The sequence below is a fragment of the Vulpes vulpes genome, chromosome 1 (genome assembly GCF_048418805.1).
Source record: "Vulpes vulpes isolate BD-2025 chromosome 1, VulVul3, whole genome shotgun sequence".
Classification (NCBI taxonomy): Eukaryota; Metazoa; Chordata; class Mammalia; order Carnivora; family Canidae; genus Vulpes; species Vulpes vulpes.
In genome coordinates, this window is record NC_132780.1 from 7866436 (window position 1) to 7893975 (window position 27540).

The window sequence follows — 27540 nt, forward strand, 5'->3', positions numbered from 1 at the left end:
CTCCCTTCCTCCAACCCCCCTACCACAGTCCATCCATTCAGCCTCCTAAGCAGCTCTGCCTCCCACCCCCTTCTCCTTTCCCCAGAGCCCCACCCTGGCCACCTCTATCTGGCCATGTCTGTCCCTGCTTCAGACCCTCCCATGTATCCCACAGCGCTCAGGACATAGCTTGGGGACGTCCCGGTAGTCACCAGGCCCTGCCCGCCTCTCCAGCCTTGTGGAGTGCCACACATCATCCTCACTGGTCGCTTTCACTTTCCTAGGTAGGCTCTCTGAATTTCAGAGCCCTCCTCCGTGTTCTCCCTCTGCCTACACATTCTTCACACTCTTCACCCCACACTCCCCCATCCTGCCAGCTTGAGAGCTGATGCTCCTCCTCTGGGAAGTCTTCCCTGAACCTCCCCCAGCCCTAGATGAGGTGCTGCCACTCTGCCCCTTAGTTCCCTGCGTATTTCCTGACTGTGGGCTTGAGCGTTCCCCGTGCTGTTAGCCACATTAAGAGTTTGTGTGCGCGCGTGTGTGTGTGAGTGCATCTTCAAGATCCGGGACCTTCCCAGTTCATCTTTGAATGACCCTCACGCAGCACAGGGGCTGGCAAGTGGTAGGTCCTCAGGATCTATTTGATGAAAGGACAGGGTGAGCGTGTGAGTTTGTTTAAATGGGAGCCCCTGCTGTGAGAGGGATCAGCCCACTAAGCCAGTGGGTCCCAATCTTCAACATACCTCGGGATCACCCAGAAGGGGGCCTTGAAACATTTCCTGGGTCTCGCCCCTGAGGCTCCAACTTGGTAGGTCAAGAGTATAGAACGTGCAAGAGTGATGCTACTGGTCTGAGGAACACGCTGAGAGCCGCTGACCTAAACCATTGTCTCATTCTCGGGCTCTGCCATAAAATTGGGGAAAACACACTTCCTCTTCCATTTTCTGGCCCCCACCATTCAGCCTTCATTCGGCAGAGTCTCAGGCACCATCTGTGTGCCAGGGCCACAGAGGACTATTTGAGATACTCGCTCACAGTTTGCTGGCTGTGGTGGATAGAGCGCCCTGGAAACCATGCGCACCACATCGAGCACTCTCATAGACTGAGGCCTTGGAAGAGGGAGCGCAGCCCAGCCCCAGAGGTCTAGGTTGGCTGCCTGGAGGAGGCAACATCTGAAAAGGCCTTTGAGAGATTAAGTAGGAGTTTGCTACAGAGAAAAGGGAGAAAGTCATTCTAGACAGAGCAAAAGCTTACATGAGTAAGCAGAATGGTGTGGAATACAGGAGGAATGGAGAGGATCCGGGGGTGTGAGGGCACCTGGGCAGCAGCAGTGGCTGACGCTGGAACGTCAGTTGGTACCAAGTGATTGACCAAGAACAGAGGTGCTGAGAATGATGTTACTGAGAAGTCCAGGAGCATTTTTTGCTAAAGTCTTTGTCCCTTCCCTTTATTATTATTTTTTACTTTCTGAAATAATTACAGGTTCATGAGAGGTTGCAAAGAAATGTACAGGGAGCTCCATGAACCCTTCACCCAACCTCCCCCATACAAATATCAAAGCAAGGCATTAGAGCTTATTCAGAATTCACCAGTTACACATGTATGTGTGTGTGTGGCTCTGTGCACTTTTGTCACGTGCGTACAGTTGTGTAACCACCACCACAATTTACACACTCAACTGTACCATCACCACAGAGCTCCCTCCTGCTACCCCTTTATAGCTGCCCCCATCCTTAATCTCTGGCAGCCATTAATCTATTCTGCATCTCTATTGCTATTTCTTAGATGTTATATAATAAGGAATCAAATAGTGTATATCCTTTTGAGATTCTTTTTCACCCAGCATAATTTCCATAAGGTTCATTCAAGCTGTTGTGTGTATCAATAGTCAGTTCCTTATTGCCGAGCTGTATTCCATGGTATGGAACTAGCACAGTTTGTGTAACCAACCATTCGCCTATCAAAGGATATTTGGGTGGTTTCTGGGCTTGGGCTATTCTAAACATTCATGCTCGCTTGAGCTATTATCAACATTCATACTCGGAACATGTAGGAAAATACATTTTTCTTTCCCTGGAATAAATGCCCAAGAATACAATTGCTTACCGAGATATGGAAACAACCTAAGCATCTGTTGATGGTTGGATAAAGAGGATGTGATATATATACACAATGGGATATTATTCAACCATAAAGAAAGGAAGTCCTGCCATTTGCAACAACGTGGATGAACCTGGAGGTTATTATGCTAAGTGAAATAAATCGATAGAATAAGACAAATTTAAGACTAGATGGTGTCACTTAATACAGAGAATCAAAAAAAAAAAAAACAATTGAACTCCTAGAAAAGATGGAGTAGAGTGATGATTGGCTAGGGTGGGGGAAATGGGGAGATTTGGATCAGAGGGTACAAAGGTTTGGTTATAAGAGGAGTAAGTTCAGCAGATATAATGTACATAGAGGTGTGATGCCTATGGTTAAGAATTCTGGGGACACCTGGGTGGCTCAGTGGTTAAGCATATGCCTTCAGCTCAGGGGCATGATCCTGTGGAGTACCAGGATCGAGTCCCACATCAGGTTCCCTGCATGGAGCCTGCTTCTCCCTCTGCCTATGTCTCTGCCTTTCTCTCTCTGTGCCTCTCATGAATAAATAAATAAAATCTTAAAAAAATAATAATTCTGCACTGTGCATTTGAAATCTGCCAAGAGAGTAAATTTTAAGCATTGTCACCCAATTAAGGTAACTCTGTGAGATGAGAGATGTGCTCATTAACTTGATTGTGGTTATCATTTCGCACTATGTATGTACATCTATCAAATCATCACATCGTACACTTGAAATGTATTACAGTTTTATTTGTCAGCTATGTCTCAGTAAGGCTGGGGGGCAGGGAGCAATGCTTCTAAGAGTGCTACTTGCTCAGCACACGGAGGACAGTATTACTTGAGTGAATGGGTGTGCTGTTGTGCTTTGCACGTAGAGAAGTGCTTAGGGGGGAAAAACACAATTGCTTACCGTGTGGTGAGTCCATTTTTAGTTTTAAAAGGAACTGCCAGATTGTTTTCCAGAGAGCCTGTACCATTTTACACTCCGCCCGACAGTGTGTGAGTGATCAGGCTTCTCTACATCCTCCCCAGCTTTAGGTGTCCTCACTGGTTTTCATTGTAGCTGTTCTGATAGGTGTGTAACAAGATCTCATTGTGATTTTAATTTGCATTTCTGTACTGGCTGATGATGGTGAACATCTTTTCGGGTGCTTATTTGCCAGCTGTTTATCTCTTTAGGGAGGTGTCCATGCATGTCTTTTGCCCATTTTCTAATTGAAGTCAACATTTTTTCAGCTTTGGAGAGTTCTTTATATACAGTAGACACGAGCTCTTTGTCAGCTGTGTGATTTGCAAATATTTTCTCCTAGTCTTTAATTTGTCCTTTCGTCTTTTGGGGGGGAGGGTTAAGGAGGGGGGTCCTTTCGTCCCCTTAACAGAATCTGTAGCAGAACAAAAAGTCTCAATTTTGATGAGGTCCGAGTTAGATTGTTTCCCTCCTACAGTTCACAATTTGTTGTAAAGTCTAAGAACTCTTTGCCCAGATCTGGGTCCTGAAGATTTTCTCATTTTTTTCTGGAAGTTTTATTTAGTTTTTCAAAGTAGGCTGCACGCCCAAGGTGGGGCTTGAACTCATAACCCTGATATCAAGAGTCAGATGCTCTACCGACTGAGCCCACCAGGTGCCCTTCAAAGTTTTGTTTTACATTTCACATTGAAGTCCATGATCGATTTTGAGTTAATTTTTGCATAAAGTGAGAGGCTTAGGTTGACGTAACTTTTTTGGCCTACCAGCATCCAATTTGCTCCAGCACCATTTCTGGAAAAGGCCCTCCTTCTTCCATTGCATTGCTTTTGCTCTTTAAAGCAGACGATCAAAAAAAAACAAAAAAACAAAAAAAAATAAAATAAAATAAAGCAGACGATCATTGAAAGGGGAAATCAATTGGGCACATTTGTGTGGGTCTGCTTTGACTTCTCTGGTCTGTTCCATTGAGCTATACACCTGATCTCAGTGAGTGCTGCCAGGAACTACACAGGTGGGTACTTAATCATCCCATTTCACAGAGGGGATATAGAGTGAGTGAGGTGAATTCACATGGCCAGGATCACTCCTCCAGGAAGGGCCAGAGTTGCGACAGGAACCCAGGCCTGTGTGATTCTGGAGAGCAGACATTGACCCAAGAGACCTGTCCTGCCAAAGGGCTGAGTTTATCCTCCAAATCGGGGTAAAATACACGATCCCTCCTGGAGTCCCCACCCCAGTGACATATCATCTCTGTCTACATCTGGTTTCCAAGTTTTGCAAAACGATGCTAGCACAGCATATCCCCTAAAACCTTGGAAATGTCTTTCACAGCCAGTCCTCAGCATGTGGCCAGGCCAGGGCTGCTCCCGTGACCTTCAGCCTCAGCTCCTTTCCCCTTTCCCCTCCTCCCTCCACACAACTGTCCCATGAGGTCCTGGAACCTGTGTGAGCCCAGCCAGACATTCCAGCCCAGGCAGGACATCCCCCACTCAGGACTCCTCTCTGTCCCCTGCTGTCTCCAGCAGGCCTGCTACTTGCCAAATTCATCAAGCTCTTAATATTGTGAGGGCCCTTCTGCACAGAATCTGTCCCCAGGGCCCATTTTAGACTTACTGAGAGAGGGGTTGGTGAGATGGCCCACCCTTTATCAGCCATGTGAGCTCATGCAAGTGACTTCCCCTCTCTGCATCCCGAATTTGTTCACATGTGGAAGATCTGTCCCTGAGCAGCACTGAGAATCTTCAAGGAAGAAAACCCTCCAGAGCACTCAGAGCTGTGCCTGGCACTAGTTAAGTGCTCCTTGATGGTGATGACTGTACCTGCCCCCTGCAGCACCTGTCCTGGCAGCTGGGGGGCCAGAGGCCGGCACATGCTGTCCCTGTCCTCAGGAGCTTGCCACCCTCGTCTGCAAAGTGAGCAAACCACCAAACTCAGGATGGAGCATTGGGCAGAATTGTGTGCCCGGCTCAGCAAGCCTGCGGTGCGGGGCTGGCCTGGTCCTAGACATTTGCTCGCCAAGACCCCCTGGCTGGCTTTTCTTTTTCCCCCTTTTTTCTCTGCTGGCTCCACAGAGAGTGGTACATTGGTGAGGAGGCATTTGACTGCAAGTGACAGCACACCTAACTCGAGAAGGCATGAGGCACCGAAGGGATTTATCATCACACAGTAAGGCCCACAGGTGGGGCAGCTGTAAGGGCTACTTAATTGTTCCGGAAAGTCCTCAGGGACCTGGCTGTCATGGCCTCAAGCAAAATCAGTTCCTTGCAGAGAAAAAGAGGGAAGAGCTTCTCTTTGTTTTTAAGAGAAAAGGAGCTAGGTCATTTGCCTTCCTTTGAACCCGCCCCTGGCAGGTCACAGTGGACCCGCATGGCTGTCTTTTTTTTTTCTTTTTCTTTTTTAAGATTTCATTTATTTATTCATGAGAGACAGGGGGAGAGAGAGAGGCAGAGACACAAGCAGAAGCAGAAGGAGACACAAGCACAAGCAGAAGGAGAGCCTGGAGCCTGACGTAGGACTCAATCCCAGGTCTCTAGGATCATACCCTGGGCTGAAGGCAACGCTAAACCGCTGAGCCACCCGGGCTGCCCCGCATGGCTGTCTTAAACTATGAGGAGTTACTCAAGTCACAGTGGCTGAGGGATGGCCTCCACAGGGGAACCTGTGCTTAGCCAGCAAAGATGGTCCTGGTGGTCGGTGTGGCGGCCAGTAATGGTGACATTGTCCACGCCCTCCCCAGTCGTCTTAGAATTCACCCATGCCTTGTTGTATTAATCGATGTAGGAGACTGGCACAGCAGGCTGGAGCCCTCCCCTCCGGAGAGGCTCGTGCCCACGTTCACAGCTGTCTCTGTACTTTCCTCTGTGGCCGTGGAGGAAGCTCCAAGCCCCGTCCCATCAGCCCGACCCGGCTGACCCACACGCCCTCCCCTCATGGCCCCCGGCTCTGGGCACAGCAGCTTCTGCCTGAAGATGCCCGAAAACTATAGCAAGTGAGTCTTTCACCCAAGCCCAGTCGTTTATCTTTAAAGTGATGTCATCTTCCAAGAAAAAAATAGAAGACTTAAACATTTCTCAAATGGGTTTGAGGATAGCTCTGATCTCTTCTTCCGGAGATTTTTCCCCGGAGCCGTGCCTGGTAAGATACTGGCGCATCCAGATTTCCTGTCCTCTTGACCAGCACTTGGCAGAGATTGAAATGGCCCCCAAGGGACATAACTGAACCCCAAAGAATGAGCAGCATAGGCCAGTCAGTTTACGCATCAGGATTAACAAGGTTCATTAGAGAATTAGGCAATTGCACAAAACACAGGTTGTCTTCGTGGAGGACAGTAGCTGAGCGGCGAAGCATGGTGAAACACTTGCAGCTACAGGCCGTCTGTCAGTTAGGATTAGGTTTAGCTGCGGAATAGAAAAAACAGTGACTCAGACAAGATTCTTTCTTTTCTTCCCCAACGTGGTCAGAGACCCAGGCCCCTCCTCACCTATGCTCTGCCATCCTTGGCTGGTTGCCTACTGGTCTTAAGGTGGCTGCTGCAGCTTTGGCCTTAAGGACCTGATGAGGCAGAGACACCCACAGCACACTTCCAGAGATTTCCTGGAAGTCACATGTGACACTTTAATCATGAGCCAGAACTGCAAGAGGGCCTGGAAGCGCAGTCTGTTAACCAGTTACGTTGCAGTGCCGGATACAACCAGGATTCTGTTACCAAGGCAGACGCAGACGATAGATCCTGGAGGAGCCTCCACTCATACCTTCCAATTCCCTCTGGCTGACCCCAGCCACCACTGACGTTTCCTTCAGGATTCGAGATTTGATGCAGGCATTTTGAGAAAATGGGATAAACGCATCCACACTTCCAATTTCCCACTATGATGGAGCCACATTATACCAGGCATTTGGCTGCCTGATAAGTCAGTATTGGATACTGCTATACTTTTTCTTGATTGGGCTCTGTCTTCCTTCCTTGGAGGCATTAGAGGTCAGAGTTTGGGAGGGTGGGGATAATACATATTTTCTTGGCAGCTGGATAGAGATGAGTTTTCAGGAAGTCAGCGCTCCCGAGGAGCACCCCTCTGCTGCTGAGGGGTTTAGAGCTGGTCTTTGCAGAAACAGCCCTGGCTTTAGGCTGGCAGGATGACCCTGGAGACATCCGGGGGTAACATTTTCACAACACTAATTGCTCCAGGATGACCCTGGAGACATCCAGAGCTGCAAATATAGACAAAAGGAACCAAATGGAGAACCACAAAATCAGCTTTATTATTGGAGATGAAATAACTTTCCTGAACTATGGGGCCTTGTGTCACTGGAGTGCTTTTGGCTGCAAGTAACTGAAATTTGACTGGCTCAGGCATTGTAGGAACTTGTTATCTCACAGAAGAGGAATCTTAGAAGTAGGTCAGGTTCCTGGGAGGGTTAATCCAGCATTTTGACAACATCCACCTTTTGTCCTCTACCCTCAGGGTTGGTCTCATCCTCAAACAGGTAGGGCAGGGGGGCAGCATCTCGTGGTGTTCTCTCTGGATCCAGTCCTACCTAGACGAAGAAGAGAAGCCATCCTTCCTCGTCATCTCTCTTAGGAACCGGGAAGCCCTCCCTAGCACACTTCCCTCATGCCAGTCACAAACACCTGAAAATGTCAGGTGTTTAAAGCAGCAGAGGTGTATCTCGCCCCCACACCACAGCTCCACTGCTGGTTGGTAGGGCCCCCCTGGGGACCCAAGCTGCCAGAGCAGCCAACGGCCCCAAGTTACTTCCTTCACAGCTCATTGACAAGGCCAGGCCCAGACCCCACCCCGCCAATCTCAAGGGGCCAGGAAGTGCCATCCTGCTACATGCTTGTCAGGTGGAGGGCCGGAAGTATTTTCTGAGAATCCTTATAACTCTCCCATCCTCTCACATCACATCAGCCAAGATCGTGTCCTCATGTGCCTTCCCAAACCAACCCCAGGCAGGGAGAAGGGCTTCAGTCATAACTGGCTCTGATCTGATAGGATGGATGTTAGAGGTACCCTTAGGATTCATTCTGGGGCATAGAACCAATGCAGCTGGGATGTGAGGCCAGAGGAAGAACCTTCTGCCTTGTGCCCCCCTGAATCTCAGCCCTCCCTGCGGGTCAGAGCCAGCCTCCAGGAGAATCTCTGTCTAGGGGATGACTTAGGTCTTTCATCTACCCTGCAACCCTGTGAAGTAGCAAATGGCATTATCCCATTTTTTTCATATAGAGAAACTGCAGCCCAGACGAGTGAGCACTTGCCCAAAGCCACACAGCTAGTGAGGGATGACCCTGGGGTTTGAGCCCTGCACTGCCTCATTCTGAAGCCTGAGGAGGTGGCTTCTCTCCTGCAGAGGGACAGGCCCCGAGTTCGGGCCTATTGGCCAGCTGTCACAGCTGTCACAGCTGTGTGTGTGTGTGTGTGTGTGTGTGTGTGTGTGTGTGTGTGTGTGTGTGTTAGCCTCTGGCTAAGCATTGGGCGCACAGGACATCAGTCAGTCAGCTCTGGGCCTCCTGTAGCTACAGATGCTTCAGCCCAAGACAGGCCTGGGAGGTGGGGCTGCTCACAACAGCTTATCCCATCTCCCAGCCAAGAAACAGGACCCCGAGGAACCTACCAGTAGGGCCTCCACCCAAGTGGCTTCCACCTCTCCTTCCTTGAAGGACCCTGCATTGCCCTGTACTCCCTGGCATGCTTCCCAGGCGAGACTCATTCCTGACCCTCAGCTAATAGCACGTTTCCAGGATTACTCATCTCGCCTCCCCTCCACGCAGAGCCTCCAGTGCATTTAAAACCCACCAGTGAGCAAGTCTCGGGCTCGGGTGGTTTTTGACACACCCGCACTTCACCCTGTGCTTGCCCTCCTCTCACTCCCCTGCAGGTATGCAGCCGCCTCACACCCACTGCTGTCCTTCGATCCTCACTTCAGCCACGATGGGATGTCCAGCGGCGACTCCTCCTCGGGCGGCTTGACCAGCCAGGAGAGCACCATGGAGCGTCAGAAGCCAGGTATGGCCTCCCCAGGCCAGCTGTGCCCGCCTGCCTTGCCCAGCAGGACCTCTTAGAATGTGCCAGGTGTTACCCCTCCTCCTGCCAGTGATGATTAGAACACGAAAGCTGTTGGAGCCCCACGTAAGATTAGGGAGGTCACCCCAGAGAGCAGCAGGGACCGGTGAGCCTGATCCTATCTCCATCCCGCCAGGGCATCAGCAGATGGCATTCATGCAGGCGCCAGCGTCCAGATGTGTGGTGCAGGGGTGGCGACCTCCCAGGGAAAGAGCTGAAAACGAACTATAAGTGGTGCTGTCTGGGGAGCAGAACCAACTGCGTTCTGGAGCTTTTCATTGCATAAACCCTTCTGTGCTCTTTTCCCAACGTTAGAGATGTACAGCACATGCTGAGACCAGAGCCCAGATCATGAGTGTCCAGCATGAGAACATGCAAAGCAAACACGCGCACGCCCCACACTCAGGGTCCAAGGCTGAGTGTGGCCAGCCTCTGAGAGCCCCTCCCGGTCAGCACCCCCCGCGGGCCACCCCTGCCCTGCTCTTCACAGCCAAAACACTCCTTCCTGCCTCGTTTTGAATTCCATGTGTATGAAACACAGACCCCTGCTGGTTAGATGCATCTGTGTGCACGTCTGGCTTCTGTCACCCAGTGTCGTGTTCTTGAGCGTCAGCCACATGGTTGTATGCAGCGGTGTGATTCTGGGTAGTATTCTGTTGTATGAATGACCCACAGTTTATTACTCCGTTCTGGTGTGGATGGACATTTGGGTTGTTTCCAGTTTGGGACTGTTTAGCCACATGCTGTTGGGAATATTCTTGTACTTGTCTGTGATGAGCACATGTTCACATTTCTCTAGGGCGTATGCTTGGTGGTGGAATTGCTGGGTTGCAGGTTTAACCCTATAAGAAGCTGCCACACTTTTTCCCAGGGCGACAAATTATTTCCTGCTCCCACTAGGGACAGAGGAGCAGTCTAGTTCTTCATGTCCTCACCAACCTTTGCACTTTGGCTGTCCTGGTAAGCACATAGTGGCATCACCTTGTGATTTTAATGTGCCTGGCGAGACTGAGCATCTTGTTATCTGTCTGTTCTCCTGTGGAAGATGATTAATCCACACTTAGATGAATGTTTGACATACAATTTCACATAACAAACTCGGAGCCCCTTTGAAGTCCGAGAATTACCGGATAAATGGGTGGGTTCAAAAGAAAGAAAATAAATGAAATGTCAAAGAGCATTGATATTGGAGGGGGGAGATGTGGAGCTGTCCTCTTAGAATGTTCAAGAATCTTCCAGGCAGCTCCAGAGCATGACCACATCAGCACATCACCAGCTCCCTGTGGCACATTGGGGCAAGGAGGAGGTTGCCTGTCCCTGGGAGTTCCTTGGCACCCCAACCCCACAATTCCCTTAAACCAGGGAAAATGGTTGAACTTCGGGCAGACGGGTCACCTTCCCGACCTTGCCCTCCCTTCTGCTGCCTCTGGGGCCTGCACACATGGCTTGCTTCCCTCCTCAGCACACCTGATCCTGCCTGCCTCTGCCTGGAGTTCTGTGCTCTTTGCTGCAACACAGGCAGATCTGCATCTTTTTTCCCCTACCCTGATCAGGAAAAGAGAAGTGTTGCTTGGCGATCTTACAACACCAAAGTGTAAAACCGGGGCGGGGGGAACTTTTCCAGTGTTCACCCAAATAAGGTGTCGCAGAAACTCACATTGTCCTTCTCTTTCTTCTGTCTCCTAGAACTTGGTTCCTCCTTTACTTCCTTGGGACTTTATTACAAGTTGACTTAACACCCCCTGTGCCCTACACACAGAAATCAGGGCAGTCTGTGTTTAGAAATCATCATGAAGCCTAGAATGTGCTCAAGACCCAGAGATAAGGTAGTTCAGGGTGGGAGAATCCGGCCCCCTGACAGACGTGGAGATTGGCCCAGCCCTGATCAGATGATAGCAATCACAGAACAGCAGTATGGTTCTGCGAGCTTATATGCCCGGCACTGTACTAGGTATTTCTCATGCCCTCTTATTTAATCATCTCAGGAACATGCCGTAGTGGGCACTTTTTACTGCCCCATTTTAGGAATGAGGAAGATGAGGGATGCCTGGGTGGCTCAGTGGTTGAGCATCTGCCTTTGGCTCAGGTGGTGATCCTGGGGTCCTGGGATCGAATTCCACATCGGGCTCCCCACGGGGAGCTCTGCCTGTCCTTGCCTCTCTCTCTGTGTGTCTCTCATGAATTAAAAAAAAAAAAATTTAAAGAAAGAAAGAAATGAGGAAGGTGAGGCCCAGGAAGGTTGTCACTTGTGCAAGGTGCCTGCTGGTGAGAGGCACAATTGAGATTGAATCAAAACCTGTTGGGTGCTAGCACCCCTGAGCCCCCACTGTCCATAAACAGCATCCAGCCCCTCACCTGCTGGGTGTGAGCATTTCTCAAGCTTTAGGGCACCAAGATTGGGAAGGTGGCCCCTGAGTCACCAGCTGCTCCGAGTCTGTGCCTAGCCACAGTTTAGCACATCTCTCACAGCCGAGTTCATATCTGTCGCATGCCCAGCATGACAAGGGAGATAATTCCAGCAGGAGAGCCAGGAAGTCAACAGGGACTGACCCAAAGAACCAGCGTTGAGCTCAGTATCAGGACCTGCTAAGGGCAGAGCTGAGGACCCTGAGGCAGCCCCGGGAGGAGAGGAATCTGGTCCTTCATTCCTCCACTCATTAGACATGTCACTAATGGTAAACACCAGACTGGGCACCAGGGACACACGGTGTGAGCCAGACAGGCATGTTCCCTGCCTTCTTGGAGCCGACAGATGGGCACACAATGGCAAATGATCACCATTACTGCTGAGTATCCAGTGGAAACTATAACACAGTGCTGAGAGAGATGGACAGGGTTTGGGGGAATCTCTGAGCAAATCACATTTCAGGCAAAGTTAGAAAAACGCAAGGGAGTCAGCGAGGAGGAAAACATTCTGGGGAAAGAGAATAGGTCAAAGAGGTAGCAGCGGGTGCAGGAGGAACAGTAGAGAGGCCGTGTGGCCGAAAGGGTGGTGGAGATGAGGTCAGGGAGGTGATGAGGCCAGAGCATGTGGGGAGGACTCTGTCCTTCACTCGGAGTGGGACAGGAGCTCGGTCCTTCTGACCAAAGGAGGGATGGGACCTGACTCTGGTGTTCATAGGGTCCTTCTGACTGCAGATCCTTGTAGGGTGGGGATGGGGTGAGGGAGATAGGCAAGTTCTTTTTCTTTTTTTTTTTTAAGATTTTATTTATTTATTCATGATAGACGTAGAGAGAGAGGCAGAGACACAGGCAGAAGGAGAAGCAGGCTCCATGCCTGGAGCCTGATGCGGGACTCGATCCTGGGACTCCAGAACCGTAATAGGCAAGTTCTAAATGGGCAGGTCATTTGAAGGTAAAGTTGACAGGATTTCCTGATCCTCTATGTGGATATGAGAGCAAGAGGAGCCAAGAGTGATACCATGGAGCCACATGGACTGAACAGGAAAGACAGTGAGTGATGCAGATTTGGGAAAAAGATAAGGAGTTGGCTTTGGCCGAGGTGCCCAGGAGCCGCCCCGCTGGAGGTGTTGTGAGGCAACCGTATGTACAAGGCTGAAGTCAGGAGAGGTCTGAGCCAGAGATGGAAAAATGGGAGTCACCAGTGTGATAGGTGGTAGTTGAGGCTGGATGTGGCTGCTACAGGCATGGTCTCCAGCATGATCTGGCCACCTCCCAGGAAATTAGTACCTCCTGGGCCTGCAGGATGTTCCACAGAGGAAAACCATCTCCAGAGGCAGAGGAGGTAGGTAAAGTGGGCAGCCTCCCTACCACCACAGAGACAGTGACGCCCTTGACTGTGCCAACCAGGCGGTTCTCTGTGGTGGCCCTGGGAGCCATGTTCAGCATACCGAGAGCAGGAACCTTCCCCAGCAGGAACCTGGGTCCCTGGTGCACTGGCAGCAGCGGTGTGTGGCCATGAGTTCAGGCTCAAACAGGCCCTGTGGGAAGTTCACAGTCAGCCCTGTGACCTCATCTGTCCTGGCTTCAGATCCCGCTTCTGCGGTGGATATCCTAAGTGTCTCTCCTTCCTGCACGGTTTTGGGGTCCAGTGAGATCACCCTTGCCCAGCCCTCAGCACAGGCCCCAGCCCATCATTAAGAGAATGATGATTCTTGTTCCACAAGCACATACTCTCCATCATTGCCAGCGTTGTCCTTGTTGAGGAAACATGAAGAAGGTGCAAGAGTGGACAGCACAAGTCTGAGGGCCTTTCTCTGGACCTCGGACCAGGTACTTAACCTCTCTGAGTCTTGATATTCTTCATCTTTTGGAAGTGGTGTAATATCCCCCTCAACCTATTACTAGGAGGATTCAACAAGGTAATGTTCTAGTAAAACCTAACACAGGGGATCCCTGGGTGGCGCAGCGGTTTGGCGCCTGCCTTTGGCCCAGGGCGCGATCCTGGAGACCCAGGATCGAATCCCACATCGGGCTCCCGGTGCATGGAGCCTGCTTCTCCCTCTGCCTATGTCTCTGCCTCTCTCTCTCTCTCTTTCTGTGACTATCATAAATAAATAAAAATTAAAAAAAAAAAGATTAAAAAAAAAAAACCTAACACAGGTCAAGTGCATTATAGTCATCTTTATTATAATTATTTTTAATACAGCAGTGATCAAAAGTGTGTGAGCCCTGGGGTTAGACCACCAGGGTTCTGGTCCTCTGTCTCCTGTTAGTACATTTGTGTTTGATAGATACTAACTAGCCCTCCACTACAGTTGTACTTTGGGGTTTTTTGTGTGTGTTTAAGATCAGTTGCTGAGTTCAGGCATATTGACTACTTGGAAATTTAGACTCATTCAAACCCCACACCAGCCATCACAATTTTAAACCTATTTTACCTGGGACCACCAACTCCAGTTGCGGAGTCCTGTCCCAACACAATCCCACACTTGGTCAAGGCTACATGTAGGGGGAAATCCACCCAAACAGTGCGGTAAGGAAGACTTGAAAATAATCTAAATGTCCATCCGTAGGAAACTGGTTTAAAAGTGACATCTGTTCACATGACGGGATGCTATACAGCTGTTAAAAACGTGACTTTATGGGACGTCTGAGTGGCTCAGTGGTTGGGCACCTGCCTTCAGCTCAGGTCATGATCCCGGGATCCAGGATCAAGTCCCACATCGGGCTCCCTGAGAGGAGCCTGCTTCTCCCTCTGCCGATGTCTCTGCCTCTCTCTCAGTCTGTGTCTCTCATGAATAATAAATAAATCTTTTAAAAATAACTTTATATTCAATGTTGTGAAGATGTATTAGGAGGATATAAAATGAAAGGTAAGTGTAACATGAAGTGAAAAGTCACATTGTAGGACAGTGCTTAGTGTGATTCCATTTTTGTTTAACAAAATGAGTTATGAACGTTTAACCAGCAAAGGATTACTACCTTGTATATATAAAGAACCCCACTCAGCAATAAGATAAAAGACATCAATCCTAACGGAAAATGGGAAAAGGAAATGAACAGGCCAGTAAGGATGAAAATGTGTCCAGGCCTCTCTGGGAATGACACAGCGTCAATGAATTAACCCATGTAAAGCACTAGAATAGTGTCTGACACATACTAAGTGCTTAGTAAACATGTCATATTGTTATACCCCAGGTTATACTCCAAGACAAAAGTTGATGAGGTTGTGGTCCTGTGTGACCTGAGCAGACAAGCTGACAGAGGGATGGGACCATTTTGGGGGCCAGATTCCTCAGGTGGACTCAGGCCAGGGCCTGAGTCACCTCTAACTACTGATGTGTCTCCTGTCTTCCTGCAGAGCCTTTGTGGCATGTGCCCGCCCAGGCCCGGCTCTCAGCCATGGCTGGAAGCAGTGGGAGCAAGCACGCCTCCAGGCAGGACGCAGCAGGCAAAGATTCCCCCAACAGGCATTCCAAAGTGAGTCTGGGCCCCACCTGTCTAACCCTGGGGAGCCAGGGCTGCCGGAGCCAGCTGCTTCGCCTCCCTGACTGCTGTTTGCTGGGCAGTTTCACCTGGGTGTGGGCCTCTGAACACCACATGTGAGCACATCCTCTACCTTTGCCGTCCTCTGCTCTAGGAGGGGCCAACTGCTTGGTCTAGAACCAGCCAGATGCACAGCCAGGCTCCAGCCCTCACTGACCAGGTCATCATGAGCAAATCCCTGCACTTCCTTGTGCTGCAGTTTCGCGATTATTACACTGGTCATGGTTGGCTTGGCGTCTTCACCAGCTCAGGCTGGTGTAACAAAAATAATGAAGACTGGGTGACTTAAAACAAATTTATTTCTCACACTTCTGGAAGCCGGAAAGTCCCAGATCAGGACTCTGGTGAAGACCCACTTCCTGCTTCATAGATTGTCTCCTTACTTCATGTGGTGGAAGGGATAAGGGAGCTCCCTGAGGTCTCCTGTATAAGGGAATAAATGTATATACTATACATGATTTTAATAATTCCACTCATGAGGAATATGTAAATATAGAGAGATAAATATGTAAATAGAGATTTTATAATCCTCTTCATGAGGGTTCCACTTCCATAACCTAATCACCTTCCAGAGGCCCTCCTGCTATTGCCATCACAGGGTCGCCTGTGGGAATAAGTTAACTGCTATAAGAGACAGTCCCCAAATCTCAGTGACCTCACTCAGTTGAAGTCTTTCCCTCATACAACAATTGAATGTGGTGTTCAGTGAGCCTCTTTCCTGGGTTTCATGATTCTGGAACCCAGGTCTCAGACCTCTGCTGGGTCCCTGCCTCTTTCCAGCAGGTTGGGGTGGGAGGGAGGAAGAGAGGATCATGTGGGAAGTCTCTCTGGCCCTGGCCTGGAAATGACATGAATCATCTCCACTTACATTGCACTGGCCATCACATATTAAAACTCCATCACGTGGCCATATCACAGTGCAAGGAAGCTGGGAAACATAGCCCTGTATGCCTGGGAAAAGTAGGTTGAGCATTCAGCAGGCTGCCTGCATCCCTTCACTCAACGGGAGTTTGAGGGGCCCTTACGATGTGCCCGGCCCCTGGGACCCCAGTGGTGGAGGGGACAGATGAGCCTCTGTGCTCACAAAGCCGGCATCCCAGTGGGCAAGAAGCAGGAAGCAGATGAACACACAGGTTCTATAACACCAGGAACTGGTCTTTGCTGTGAAATAAAAACAAAGCACAGTTCAGAGAGAAGAGAGTATGGGTGCTGCTGTGTTAGGGTGAGGTGGTCAGTGAAGGCCTCTGGGGAGGTGACTGAAGGCCTGAGTGAAGTAAGGGGCAGTCGTGAAAACTCCTTCAGGCAGAGCATTCCAGGCAGAAGGAGTAACCAAGGCCTCAGTGCCAAGGCCCTGAGGTGGGGGGATTCCTGACAGGTGCAGGGAACAGTGAGGAGGCCCATTTGGCTGGAGCAGAGCGATCAAGGTGAGGGACAGATGAGGTCAGAGGCCAGAACGTGGGCCCAACCACTGGGGCCCAACCACCCCCGGCCTCCGGGAGGACTCTGGCTTTTCCTGTGACTGAAATGGAGCCATACTAAGGGTCTAAGCAGGGAAGGGACATGAGATGGTGAGCAGGTGCTCACAGCCTCCCTCTAGCTGCCTGCGGGGAGCACACTGGGGGCAGCAGGACCAGGGAGGAGGCTGCTGCCATGATGCAGAGGGAGGTCTGGCAGGCAGCCCTGGGGTGGGGTCGTGGAGGACAAGTGGCAGGTCCTGGATCTCTTGAAGATGCGGTCCACAGGATTGCTCTTGGGCTGGATGTGAGTGTGAGAGCAAAAGCAGGGTCCTGGGTGACTCCAAGGCTCTCATGTGGGGCAGCTGAAGGGATGGAGGTGCCTTTATCGAGGGCGAAGTAGCGGATCTGGGAGGGAAGGCCAGGAGCGCAGCTTTGTATGTGTCAAGCCTGCGCCATGGGCAGCACCTTGCCCATATCCCTGTGAGTTATCAACCACCCAGTTTTACAGATGTGGAAACTGAGGCACAGGAGAGCTATCCCGCTCATCCAAGGTACTGTGGCCAATCAGTGAGGGAGCCAGAGCTTAGGTATGGGGAGGACACAGGGAGGGGAGGGGAGGTCTGTGCCCACTGTGGAGTTGAGGATGACACACATATCTCGCCTTTCAGGGGGAGCCTCCCTACTCCAGTCACTCCAGCAGCAACACCCTCTCCAGCAACGCATCCAGCAGCCACAGTGACGACCGCTGGTTGGACCCCCTGGACCCCCTGGAGCCAGAGCAAGACCCCCTCTCCAAGGGTGGCTCCAGCGACAGCGGCATTGACACCACCCTGTACACCTCCAGCCCCAGCTGCATGTCCCTGGCCAAGGTGCCCCGGCAGACAAAGCCACACAAGCCCCCGGGAAGCATGGGCCTCTGTGGGGGCGGACGTGAGGCCACCGGGCGGTCCCACCACACAGACAGACGGCGGGAGGTCTCACCAGCCCCGGCGGTTGCTGGCCAAGCCAAGGGCTACCGCCCGAAGTTGTACTCCTCAGGCTCCAGCACCCCTACGGGCCTGGCGGGGGGCAGCCGCGACCCACCCAGGCAGCCCAGGTAAGACCCCACTCCTTACCCTGGTCCTTCAGGGAGTCCTGGACTGCCTTCTGCTTCCCCTACAGCCCCAGTAGTGCGGTTCCCCTCCCTACACACAGGCTCTTGGACAGGTGTGCTTACACACTAGCTTGCTTACAAAGTTAAGAGGCTTGTAGACATCCTCCCCCCCCCCCCCCATACTGCCCACATCATCCAGCGGCCGCAGGTATCCGGGGTAAAGGGAAAGAAACCCCTGCCTGGCTTTCATCTGTCTCTGGTTTACTCTGACCCTCTGTCTCTCTTTCCTGCTCTCTCTGCTGAGACTAGTGGTTTTATGCTTCCTGAGGGTAACTGTGTTAGGAGTGCCTTTGGCTGGAATTAACAGGAAAACTGACCTTCAAGTGGCTTAAACAAATAGAGGTTTAATAGTCTCCTGATGTGAACTCCGCAAAGGGCAGAGCTCAGCTAGTACAGCAGCTCTGGGAAGGCCTTCCTCCTCTGAGATGGCTGTGGTGCCCCTGGGGCACCCCGTCCAGTCAGAGAACCAAGGGAGATTGCTTCTTCTTGAAGCTCCCTTTCTCTGAAGAAACCAAAAGCTTTCCCAGAGCCCCTTGAGCAAACAGGCTGAAGGAAGTCATACGCATTTTTTAAAGAATATACATTTTTTAAAGTTCCTGGTAGATGGTGATGATGATGCTGGTCCGGGGACCCCACTTTAAGAAACACTGGTGGAGAGGCAGGCAGGGGAGTAAGCGAGAAAGAACTGGCATCAATGAGCCATCAGTCTGGGGCCTAGACTGCATATACTTGAGCATCTGACAAAAGCCAAGAACCGTCACCCAGAGGAATGCATAGAGGTAGAAAAATGGTTCTGCACTCACAGGGTTCTTGAGGTTCTGGTACACGTGCCCCCCTGAGGTCTGTGGCCCCAGGCAGGAATTACTGTGCTGCAGTCCCCTGTGCACAGCCTTCCTCCCCTTCCCTGACCACACCTGAGCAGGGCCTGGCCCAGGCCAGGATGTGGCACCTATGAGTGTGGCGGGGGGGGTCCTCCTCCCCTTTGGTTTCCTGATGCCTTTGCCAGGACTCATGCACCCAGGCAGTGGCCCCAGACTTTGACCACAGCCTACAGTGGACTTTCATCTGTGTCTATGCAGAAATAGCTGTGTTTAAAAGCGAAGCAAAAGTGCCTCCAAACAGTACTTAGCCTGACGGTGTGAAGCGCTCTGATGTGGTCTCATCTGTTGAGAATGTGAATATGTCTCCATACCTCCTTAAGTGATCTCATGACTTAGCAGTGGTTCCCTGACAGATTTGGGAACTGCTGTGTTTGAGAGTGCCTGTGTTGTGGGTGCCCCTCCACCCCCGGCCCTGGTCCTGGACCTCCCTGAGTCAGCAGTCCAGAAGGGTGAAGATGGTGAGGGCAGGAATCCCACTGAGCTTGGCCCACACCACCAGGCAGGTAGTTCTCAGTCATTCAAACTCTCAGACTTTTGGCCAGCTCCTTCATCCATTTATCTATCCATTCATCTCACTTACAGATATTTCTTAGGGATCTGTTATGGCGCAGACCACTGGGCTGGAAGCTGGGGAAAGATGAGCAAATGCAGGAGTCCCACACCCCTTCTCACCCATATCAGTTAAGGGAGGCAGACAACATCAGGCCAACACTGAGACAAATGTCAAAGTGCTCCCACTGAGAAGGGCTCTGTGCCAGCAGAGTCCTGGGTGCCCTGGGGGTCCCAGATCTCGACCCTCCTAGGCCCTAGGCCCTCCTAGGCCCTCCTAGGGCCATGTTAGTAAATCTGGGTAACTGCAGGGTTTTGAAATCTGTGTTAGAAAGGCAGCAGCGCTGGGGAGTAGACTGTGGCTGAAGCCAGGGGGTGGATATGAAATTACCCTGTGTCTGAGAGAAGGATTTGCTGAACCCAGAAATGAAGGAAATAAAATGGGAGAGGAACTACTACAAAAGAGGGCCCTGCGGTTGGGAGCTTTAATTTGCATACAGACAATTGATGCTAATTGCAAATCATTCTTATCTACTCATTAAGCTGCTTCCCGAAGTTTTCTCCTAGGCAACCAGGCTCTAGTGTGGAACAGCATTTCCCAAAATGGGGTGCTCGAGGTGCTTTGGGTGGTACAGGAGGAAAATGGGTTTTTTTTTAATGGATATATGTTTGCTTTAATGAGTATTAGGAAAGCGATACCCACCCATCCCCGGCTTTTACAGATACCGTCTTGGACAAGTTAAGGAAAATTAAATGAGTTGATTTAAGGAAACGTCTACATGGTAGATGAGAGTGTGGACCTCCACCAGGGTTCAGGCCCTCCCTCTACCTTGCTTTGGCTGTGTGGCCTTGGCCAAATGACTGAACTTCTCTGGACCTCAGTTTCCTCATCTGTAAAGTGGGGAATGAATCACATGCCTGCCTCCTAGGGATATGAAGATTGAATTAGCTAATGTTTGTAGGACTCTGAGCACAGGACCAGGTAATAGACCTTGAGCCTGACTTGTCAAAATCACAGGGTATTGTTCTAAAACTAAATCAGAATGTTTCTCCTAGGTGTTCCCAGTTACAGGCAGTGCTGGGACAGCCCTTCGGCTGAGACAGCCCCAGGCCTGACATCTCAGGGCTCAGAGTCCCAACTGGGAGACAAACCCATCCCCAGACAATGGCAGCCCAGAGTGGTCCAGTGCCAAGATGAGGGAAGCATCTGGGATGTGGGAGCCCAAAGGAGGGGCCAGACCCCATGGTGGAAGGGGCTTTCCAATAACCAGGAGGACTAGGAGGGTAGAGTGTCCCAGACAGAGAAGATGTGCAAGTCCCACTGTGGCCTCACTTTGCTGTGGCCCTCCCACAGCCTGACCATCTCTACAGGGCAAGTTCCCAGACAGTCACTGACACCTGCGCCCAAGAGGCCCACATGTGCCTCCCCCTGCCTCTGGTCACACTGCCCCTTGCACCGGGCAGCCCCCCAGCCTTCTGCATCCCCTGTCATTAGTCTGCATCCTTGGGCAGAGCTGGAATGACAGCCTGCTGCCCAGCTGAGCTCCTCCAGGGCAGGCATGCACACGCCAGAGCCATCCTTGGCTCTACTTCCACAGAACTTCATAGCAGAGCACCTGTGTGTGTTTGCACAGCGAGTGCCCATTGTGTGCCCGGCCCTCCACTGGGTGCTGCAGGCAGGCGGGGCCCCTGCAGTCCTAACACTGACCAAGTACCAGGGAGACAGATAAGAGGAGGGAAAAGCCTGGGGAGAAGAGACCCACTGGGATCTGAGGGTGGATCTGGTGCAGGGCTGGAGGGAATGTCTAATCTAGCCTGAGGGGCAAAGGTGGTTTCTGTGAGGAGGGGTTTGTGCAAAGATAAAAACACTAAGGAGGAGGCAGCAGGTGAGTGGTTTCTGAAGGGCTGGTGATATATTCTTGACCACATAACTGCTTACATGGTGTCTGCTTTGTGATAATTTCTTAAGTTAAACGTATATGTTTTATATACTTTACTACATGTGAGCTATTATGCAATTTTTAAAAAAAGAGGGTGGTGCCTGGTTGGCTCAGTCAGTTAAGCATCCAACTCTTGATTTTGGCTGGGTCATAATCTCAGAGTTGAGAGATTAAGCCTTGTGTCAATCTCTGCCCTCAGCGGGGAGTCTGTTTAAGATTCTCTTTCTCCCTCTGCCCCTGCCCCTCCCCCTCTCTAAAATAATAAATCAATCAATCTTTAAAAGAATGGAAAAGATGGGATGTGGAAAGGGTGTCCCTATGAAAGGGAGTAGCGTGTGCCAAGGCCCTAGAAAGGGTGGATGCCATCAGGTCGCTGAACACAGGCTCCTTGGCTCAAAGGTAGAAAATGAGGGAGCAGCTGATGAGAGGGAGGGTTTTGGGGGAGGTCAGCAGAAGCCAGACCATGCAAGGCCCTGTCAGCCACAGTACAGAGTTTAGATTCCATTCTCAGAGCTGTGGGCAGCAAAGAGAGATTTCAGCAGAAAGGGTAGTACAGGCAGGTTTAGGTTTTGAAAGTGCTGGAGATGGGACTGGAGGCAGACCTTAGGGACAGGGCTGAGGCTGAGATGTGAGTGAGAAGGAAGGGGCCCGGACCAGAGGACAGAGCAGCTGTGACTGTGTCAGCATGTGGCTTTGCTCAGACACATGGAGGAAGAGAGGGAGACCCAGGCCCAGGACGGTGCCAGTGAGCTGAGTCAGGAGGGTGCTGCAGACAGGGAGTGGTGAGGTTCCTAAGAAGAGGACAGCGGGGCAGGCCCAGCCCGAGAGGCATGTTATCCTTACTGAGCACTGAAGCACCCACCGTGTGCCCGGGTCTATTCCAAACATGGTGACATGGCAGGGAACGGGCTCAGGTGTCTCTCTTGTGGAGCTGACATCCTCCTGGAGAGAGAGCAAGACAAACTGACGGCAGAACAACCAATGATACTGCTATGCCAGATGGTGATAAGATCTGGGGGGGAGGGGACACCCAACAGGACGGAGAGCCGGGAAGGCCTCTCAGAGAACTTGGTATTTTATAGGAAGTAAGGGGTTAACCCAGGCAGAGGAAACGGCAAATGCCCAGACCGTGAAGGTGAACTCGCGTGCCATGCCTAAGAAATGGTCAGGTGGCCAGAGAGGAAGGAGCGGACAGGGCACGGCGGACAGAGGGGCAGGACGTGGTGTGGTAAGGCAGGCCAGAGCCCGGTGCTGGCAGGCTCACTGACCACAGCTGCGGGGACTTGTTCCTGAGGGACGTGGGAGCCCTGGGAGGCGTGTGAATGCATAATCTGACTTATGTTTTAAAAAGATTACTCTGGGGGGAATAAAAAAGATTACTCTGGACCATTTGAAGGGTAGAAGAATTGAGTTTGCCCGCAAAACGCGAGGACTGCCAGGAGAGGGATGGGCCAGGCCGTGCCCGAACAGGGAAACACCCACCCACTCGCTCCCTGTGCTCCAGCCCTGCCGTGGAAGCTGGTGGAGCCTGTAGCAGCTTGTGCCCATCGATGATTTCAGTGACTTCGCAGACTCTCTCCCCAGACGTTCGTCATGGGAGCCCAGCTTCCAGGCACACTGCCAGGCGCCAGCGCCCGCTGTGGGCACTGCCGTGGGCTGAGTGATCCCAGGCGGGCAGCCACCTGGCCCCCCGCCCTCTCCTGAGGCAGCACACACTCCAAAGCTTCCTGGGTTTCCAGAGCAATTTGTCAGAGCTGTGAAGGGGCGGTCAGAGGCTCTCCACTCCACGTGGAGCTGCCATAGCCAGGCAGGAAGCACGTGGCTCTGCTTCCCCGGGCTGTGCCAGGAGGGAGTCTCTGGGATACCCTTCTGGGGACACAATGCTTAAAGGTAATGCGAGGGCCTGGGGGGCCCATAGGGGTCACACGTGACCAAGACCCACTTGGAGAGTCACAATCAGTCTGGGAGAGGAGCCCAAGCCCTCTCAAGCAAAATTGGGAGTAATGCAAAGGCTCTGAGGCTAGAATATTTCTGGCTGGGAAGCGCTTCCACGTGGCTAGAGCTTGGTGGGTGGGAGGAGCTGAGGGCAGAGGGGACAGGCCAGGTGGTATGGGGCCTTGTGGGCAGAGGAAAGGCCTCTGACTCTACCCTGAGTAAGGGGGAGCCACAGAGGGTCCTGGGCAGCAGAGGGCTGTGATCCGACTCAGGTGTTTACAGGCTCCCTCTGGCTGTGTTTGGTGGGGGTGGGCAGGAGGAGGCTGCTGCAGTGCTGGGGGGCATGGGGTGAAGGTGACTGGGTTCTACATCAGGTGGAGCTCATACCCTCCCTGCAGACCTGCCACTTCTGCTCCCAGGCCCCTGGGTGAAACGTGGCCACTCACGACTGCTGCCCTGGAGCATGATAACTCCAGCCACTTGCAGGGACTGATTCAGCTCTCAAGGCCATGCTAACACCAGGCAGAGAGGGTTAAGGCCTCTCTGGTCCAGCGGTTAAGGTTGGTCCAGCGGTTAAGGCCAAGCAGTGAGGGGTGCGTGGGTGAGCAGTGTTACTCCCTGGCCCGTGGCCTCGGACTGCCAGTGTCCGGATCGCACAGCTCCACAGCTGACCCAACTGTGTGATCTCCATCAGGCTCCTTAGTTTCTCTGTGGCTCAATTTTCTCATCTGTATGATGGGGTTAATAATAGGATCTGTGGTCTCCGGCTGCCAGAATGAACCGACATCATGCATTTAAAGTACTTCACACAGGGCCTGAGACGTAGCTGGGTACAAAAATATCCCCTGCTGCTAGGTTTCGTTTGCACTTATCACGTATTTATCGTGACTGCAGTTGTCCTTGAAAGTACAGGCTCGTGGTTAAAAGCAGGGTCTCTTGAGCCAGACTGAGTTTGCATCCTAGCTCCAACCCCTACCAGCTGCATCATTCAGGGCAAGTTATTTAATCTCTCTAGGCCTCAGTTTCCCCATTCGGAACATGGAGATGGTGGCAGCTCTTGCCTCGTGGGGTTGCCAGGACAATTAAGAAGGGATGCCTGTATGATGCTGAGAGCAAGGCCTGGCCATGCTCACAAGCTGTGCACGGCCAACACTGGCCCTGCCTCCTGGAGGCAGGGGCACAGCCCCTTCATGCTTGTCGCCCACCCCGGGCCACCCACCAAGACTAGAGTGTTGTACATGTGAGTGCAACTCTGCTCTCTCCATCCAGCCTGTGGTTTCTCCGCTTTTTTTGTAAATCACAAAACCGTTTCCACCAACAAAATCTGAGCTATAAAACAGATCGCCTCTCCAGGTGAAGGTGGGGTGGGAGTGCAAAGCGGGATGCCCCCAACCCACGCCTGGCTGAGCCCAAAGCCCTGGCTTTTAGCCCCTGGGCATACCACATCCGTATATAACTTTGCACACGGGACTCATGCAGTGGTGCTGTTTTTCCTCATTTCTCAGAGGAGGAAACAGGCTCACTAAGGGGAAGGGACCTGAGCTAAGGCCACAGTGTGTCACTCGGAGCTGGGGTTGGAACCTGGGGCAGGTGAGCAGCACAGCCCACATTCTTGCCAACCACACGGCATTGCCTTGTTTTTCAAGTGTCAGCTGAGGCCCAGGGAGGACACCTGTCCATGCTGGTGCTTCAGAAAGAAATGGGTAGGTGGGGTGAGAACTCCACCTCAGGCTGGATCGAGATAGCACATTCCGGGGGATAGTTCTGTGTTGAGGCCATCCTGTGTGTGAAACACCATCTACTGCATCTCGGAGAAGCTAAAGACAGAGCCAGTCATGGGAGTGCCTCTGGCTACAAGTAACAGAAAATCCCAGCTCAGCTGAGGGACGTCCACTATCTCACAGAACACCAAGTGCCAACTTAGGGAGGGCCCCGCGACTGTAATATATTGGCTCAGAGACCTAAGTTCTTTCTGCTTTTTTTGACCTGCCTCCGTCAGCCTGCAGGCTAGCTCCCCTCATTCTCTGAGTGGCCGTCATTCACCCAGGTAGTCACGGTGTCCACTGGAAGAGAAGGTGATGTTTCCTGCAAGTGTCTTTTGTGTGTTTTTTATCAAAGAAATCTTCCCCAGAAATCACCCAGCAGGCATTCCATAGAAACGTTCCCTGAGGTCTCACCCATCCCCATCCCAGACAAGTGGCACCACCCAGTTATGATTTGCCCTCTGGGCTGACTGGTGTCAGGTCACCTTCCTCAAGCAAGGGATAAGTAAAATCCACTTCCATTTACAGGTTGAGGGGGGATGAGGCCGATACCCACAGTGTCTGTGACAGGGCACAGAGAGGGTCAGACCCATCTCTAGGAGGTGGTGGATGGAGCCGGCTGGCAGACAGAGAAAAAGGACCTTCATCTTTTCCCCTTCTTTAATCATCTCTTGTTTTTTCAGCTCACCAAAGCTGAATGATGGCAAGGTAGAGAAATGTACCATGGAAAGTAAAAGGGTTAAAATCACTAGCGATAGATTTATAGGGTGAACCCCCCACAGCCATTGACGAGAGGGGTCTTGTATGGAGTGACGTGGAGAGATCTACAGAATATGTGGTTCAAGTGGAAGCAAGGTGCACAGCAAGTTTATGATATGCTGCCATTTATTTCACAAAGAGAAGCAGGAATGATATACACTCCCTCTCACACACGTGCACTTCTGCGTGCCCACGCTCTCTGCAGAAGACAGGAAAGGATGGGTTTTGGTGGCCTCAGGCAGGGAGACCGGGGTGTCACGTTGCACTGCCTTTTTACCCTGCCCCACTTACGTGGATTCACTGCACTTATATTCTGTACGTGTTCCCTATCACTAGTAACCAGAGGTAACCAATTAGTGCACACTCACCCAGAGATTTTTCTCCAGACCTGCACCAGCCAAGTTCTTGCAATGGTTGTTGACCATTACCCAAAACAGGGGAAGCACTTTACGTTACAACCCCACACGGACATCCAGAACGAAGTTTCACAAAACACTTACCCTTACTTAGCTTGCATGCGGTACACCGATTTTTTTTATTCCTATCTGTTCAGTTTTATGGGTTTTCTCCTCCTTAATAATGGTCAAGAGCCAGTAAAATGATTTCATGACCCACAGTTGGGGAAAAAAAACTGTACAGTTCCTTTTTGTAAAAAAGACAAAACAACAAAAGCCCAGTAATCCTGCAGTATATGTGCATGTATAAAAAGAAAAAGCAGAGTCATGCTTTGTTTCCCAGCCTTGTTTCCACTCAGACATCTGTCCTTTTTCATAAACAGACCTACCTCTTTCTTTGAGCTGGGTGTATCATTTTTTGTTCTGCTTTATGTTTCGTATTTTTAAAGATTTTATTTCCATTTGGGAGAGAGCAAGAAAGAGCACAAGCAGGGGGAGGGGCAGAGGGAGAGGAAGGAGCAGGGAGCCTGATGGGGATTTGATCCCAGAACCTCAGGATCGTGACCCAAGCCCACGTGAGATGCTTAACCAACTGAGCCACCCAGGCTTTGTTTTTGATCATCAGGATGTGCCTGGAGCATCTAGTAATCTCATGTTAAAAGACATTCAAGCCAAATCTAACTTACTTTTTTTTTTTTTTTTAAATTTGTATTTATTGTCTTAAGTAATCTACACCTGACATGGGGCTTGAACCCACAGCACTGAGATCAAGAGTCACATGCTCCTCCTATCAAACCAGCCAGGCACCCCTAATTTTCTCAGTTACACACAATACCACAGTGACTGTCCATGTATGTGCCTAGAAGTACTTGTGCAGGCTTTTCTGTGACAGGGGTTTCTGAGAGATGTTAGACTGATGTTACTCATCCTTGAATTCTCACCTCAGGTGCCATTGCCTCCCTGGGGAGGCCCGATCACCTGAGGTCCTTTCCTAGTGTTGTACGCTCCATGGTTCCCTGGGCATCCCCCCACCAGTTCATAACCGTGGCCGAATTAATAAATGTTGCTAAATCATAGAAAGCTTATCTAGTCGGAGCTTGCTTATTTTATTATTTTTTTTTTTAATTTTTATTTATTTATGATAGTCACAGAGAGATAGAGAGAGAGAGAGAGAGAGAGAGAGGCAGAGACATAGACAGAGGGAGGAGCAGGCTCCATGCACCGGGAGCCTGACGTGGGATTCGATCCCAGAGGGAGAAGCAGGCTCCATGCACCGGGAGCCTGACGTGGGATTCGATCCCGGGTCTCCAGGATCGCGCCCTGGGCCAAAGGCAGGCGCCAAACCGCTGCGCCACCCAGGGATCCCCTATTTTATTTTATTTTAATTGTATTTATTTATTCACGAGAGAAACAGAGAGAAAGGTAGAGACACAGGCAGAGGGAGAAGCAGGCTCCATGCAGGGAGCCCGATTCAGGGCTCAATCTCAGGATCCGGGATCATGCCCTGAGCCAAAGGCAGATAGGTGCTCAACCAGTGAGCCACCCAGGTGTCCCAGAGCTTGCTTTTAATCTAGTCTATCAATCTCTTTCAATTTGGGCGTTGAAACATTCACATTGAAAGAAATTATTAATAATCAGATTTACA

At 51.2% G+C, this 27540-nt stretch overlaps 1 protein-coding gene across 3 annotated transcripts in view; it reads left to right on the top strand.

The window, feature by feature from the left end:
- SIPA1L3 (signal induced proliferation associated 1 like 3) overlaps positions 1 to 27540 on the top strand; it is a 234407-nt gene that overhangs the window by 178368 nt on the left and 28499 nt on the right. For all 3 annotated transcript variants that reach the window (XM_072751507.1, XM_072751505.1, XM_072751511.1), the window contains 3 exons: positions 8930 to 9057; positions 14879 to 14997; positions 17189 to 17616. In XM_072751507.1, coding sequence (XP_072607608.1) covers positions 8930 to 9057; positions 14879 to 14997; positions 17189 to 17616 — 675 coding nt within the window. The remainder of the gene's footprint in view (positions 1 to 8929; positions 9058 to 14878; positions 14998 to 17188; positions 17617 to 27540) is intronic.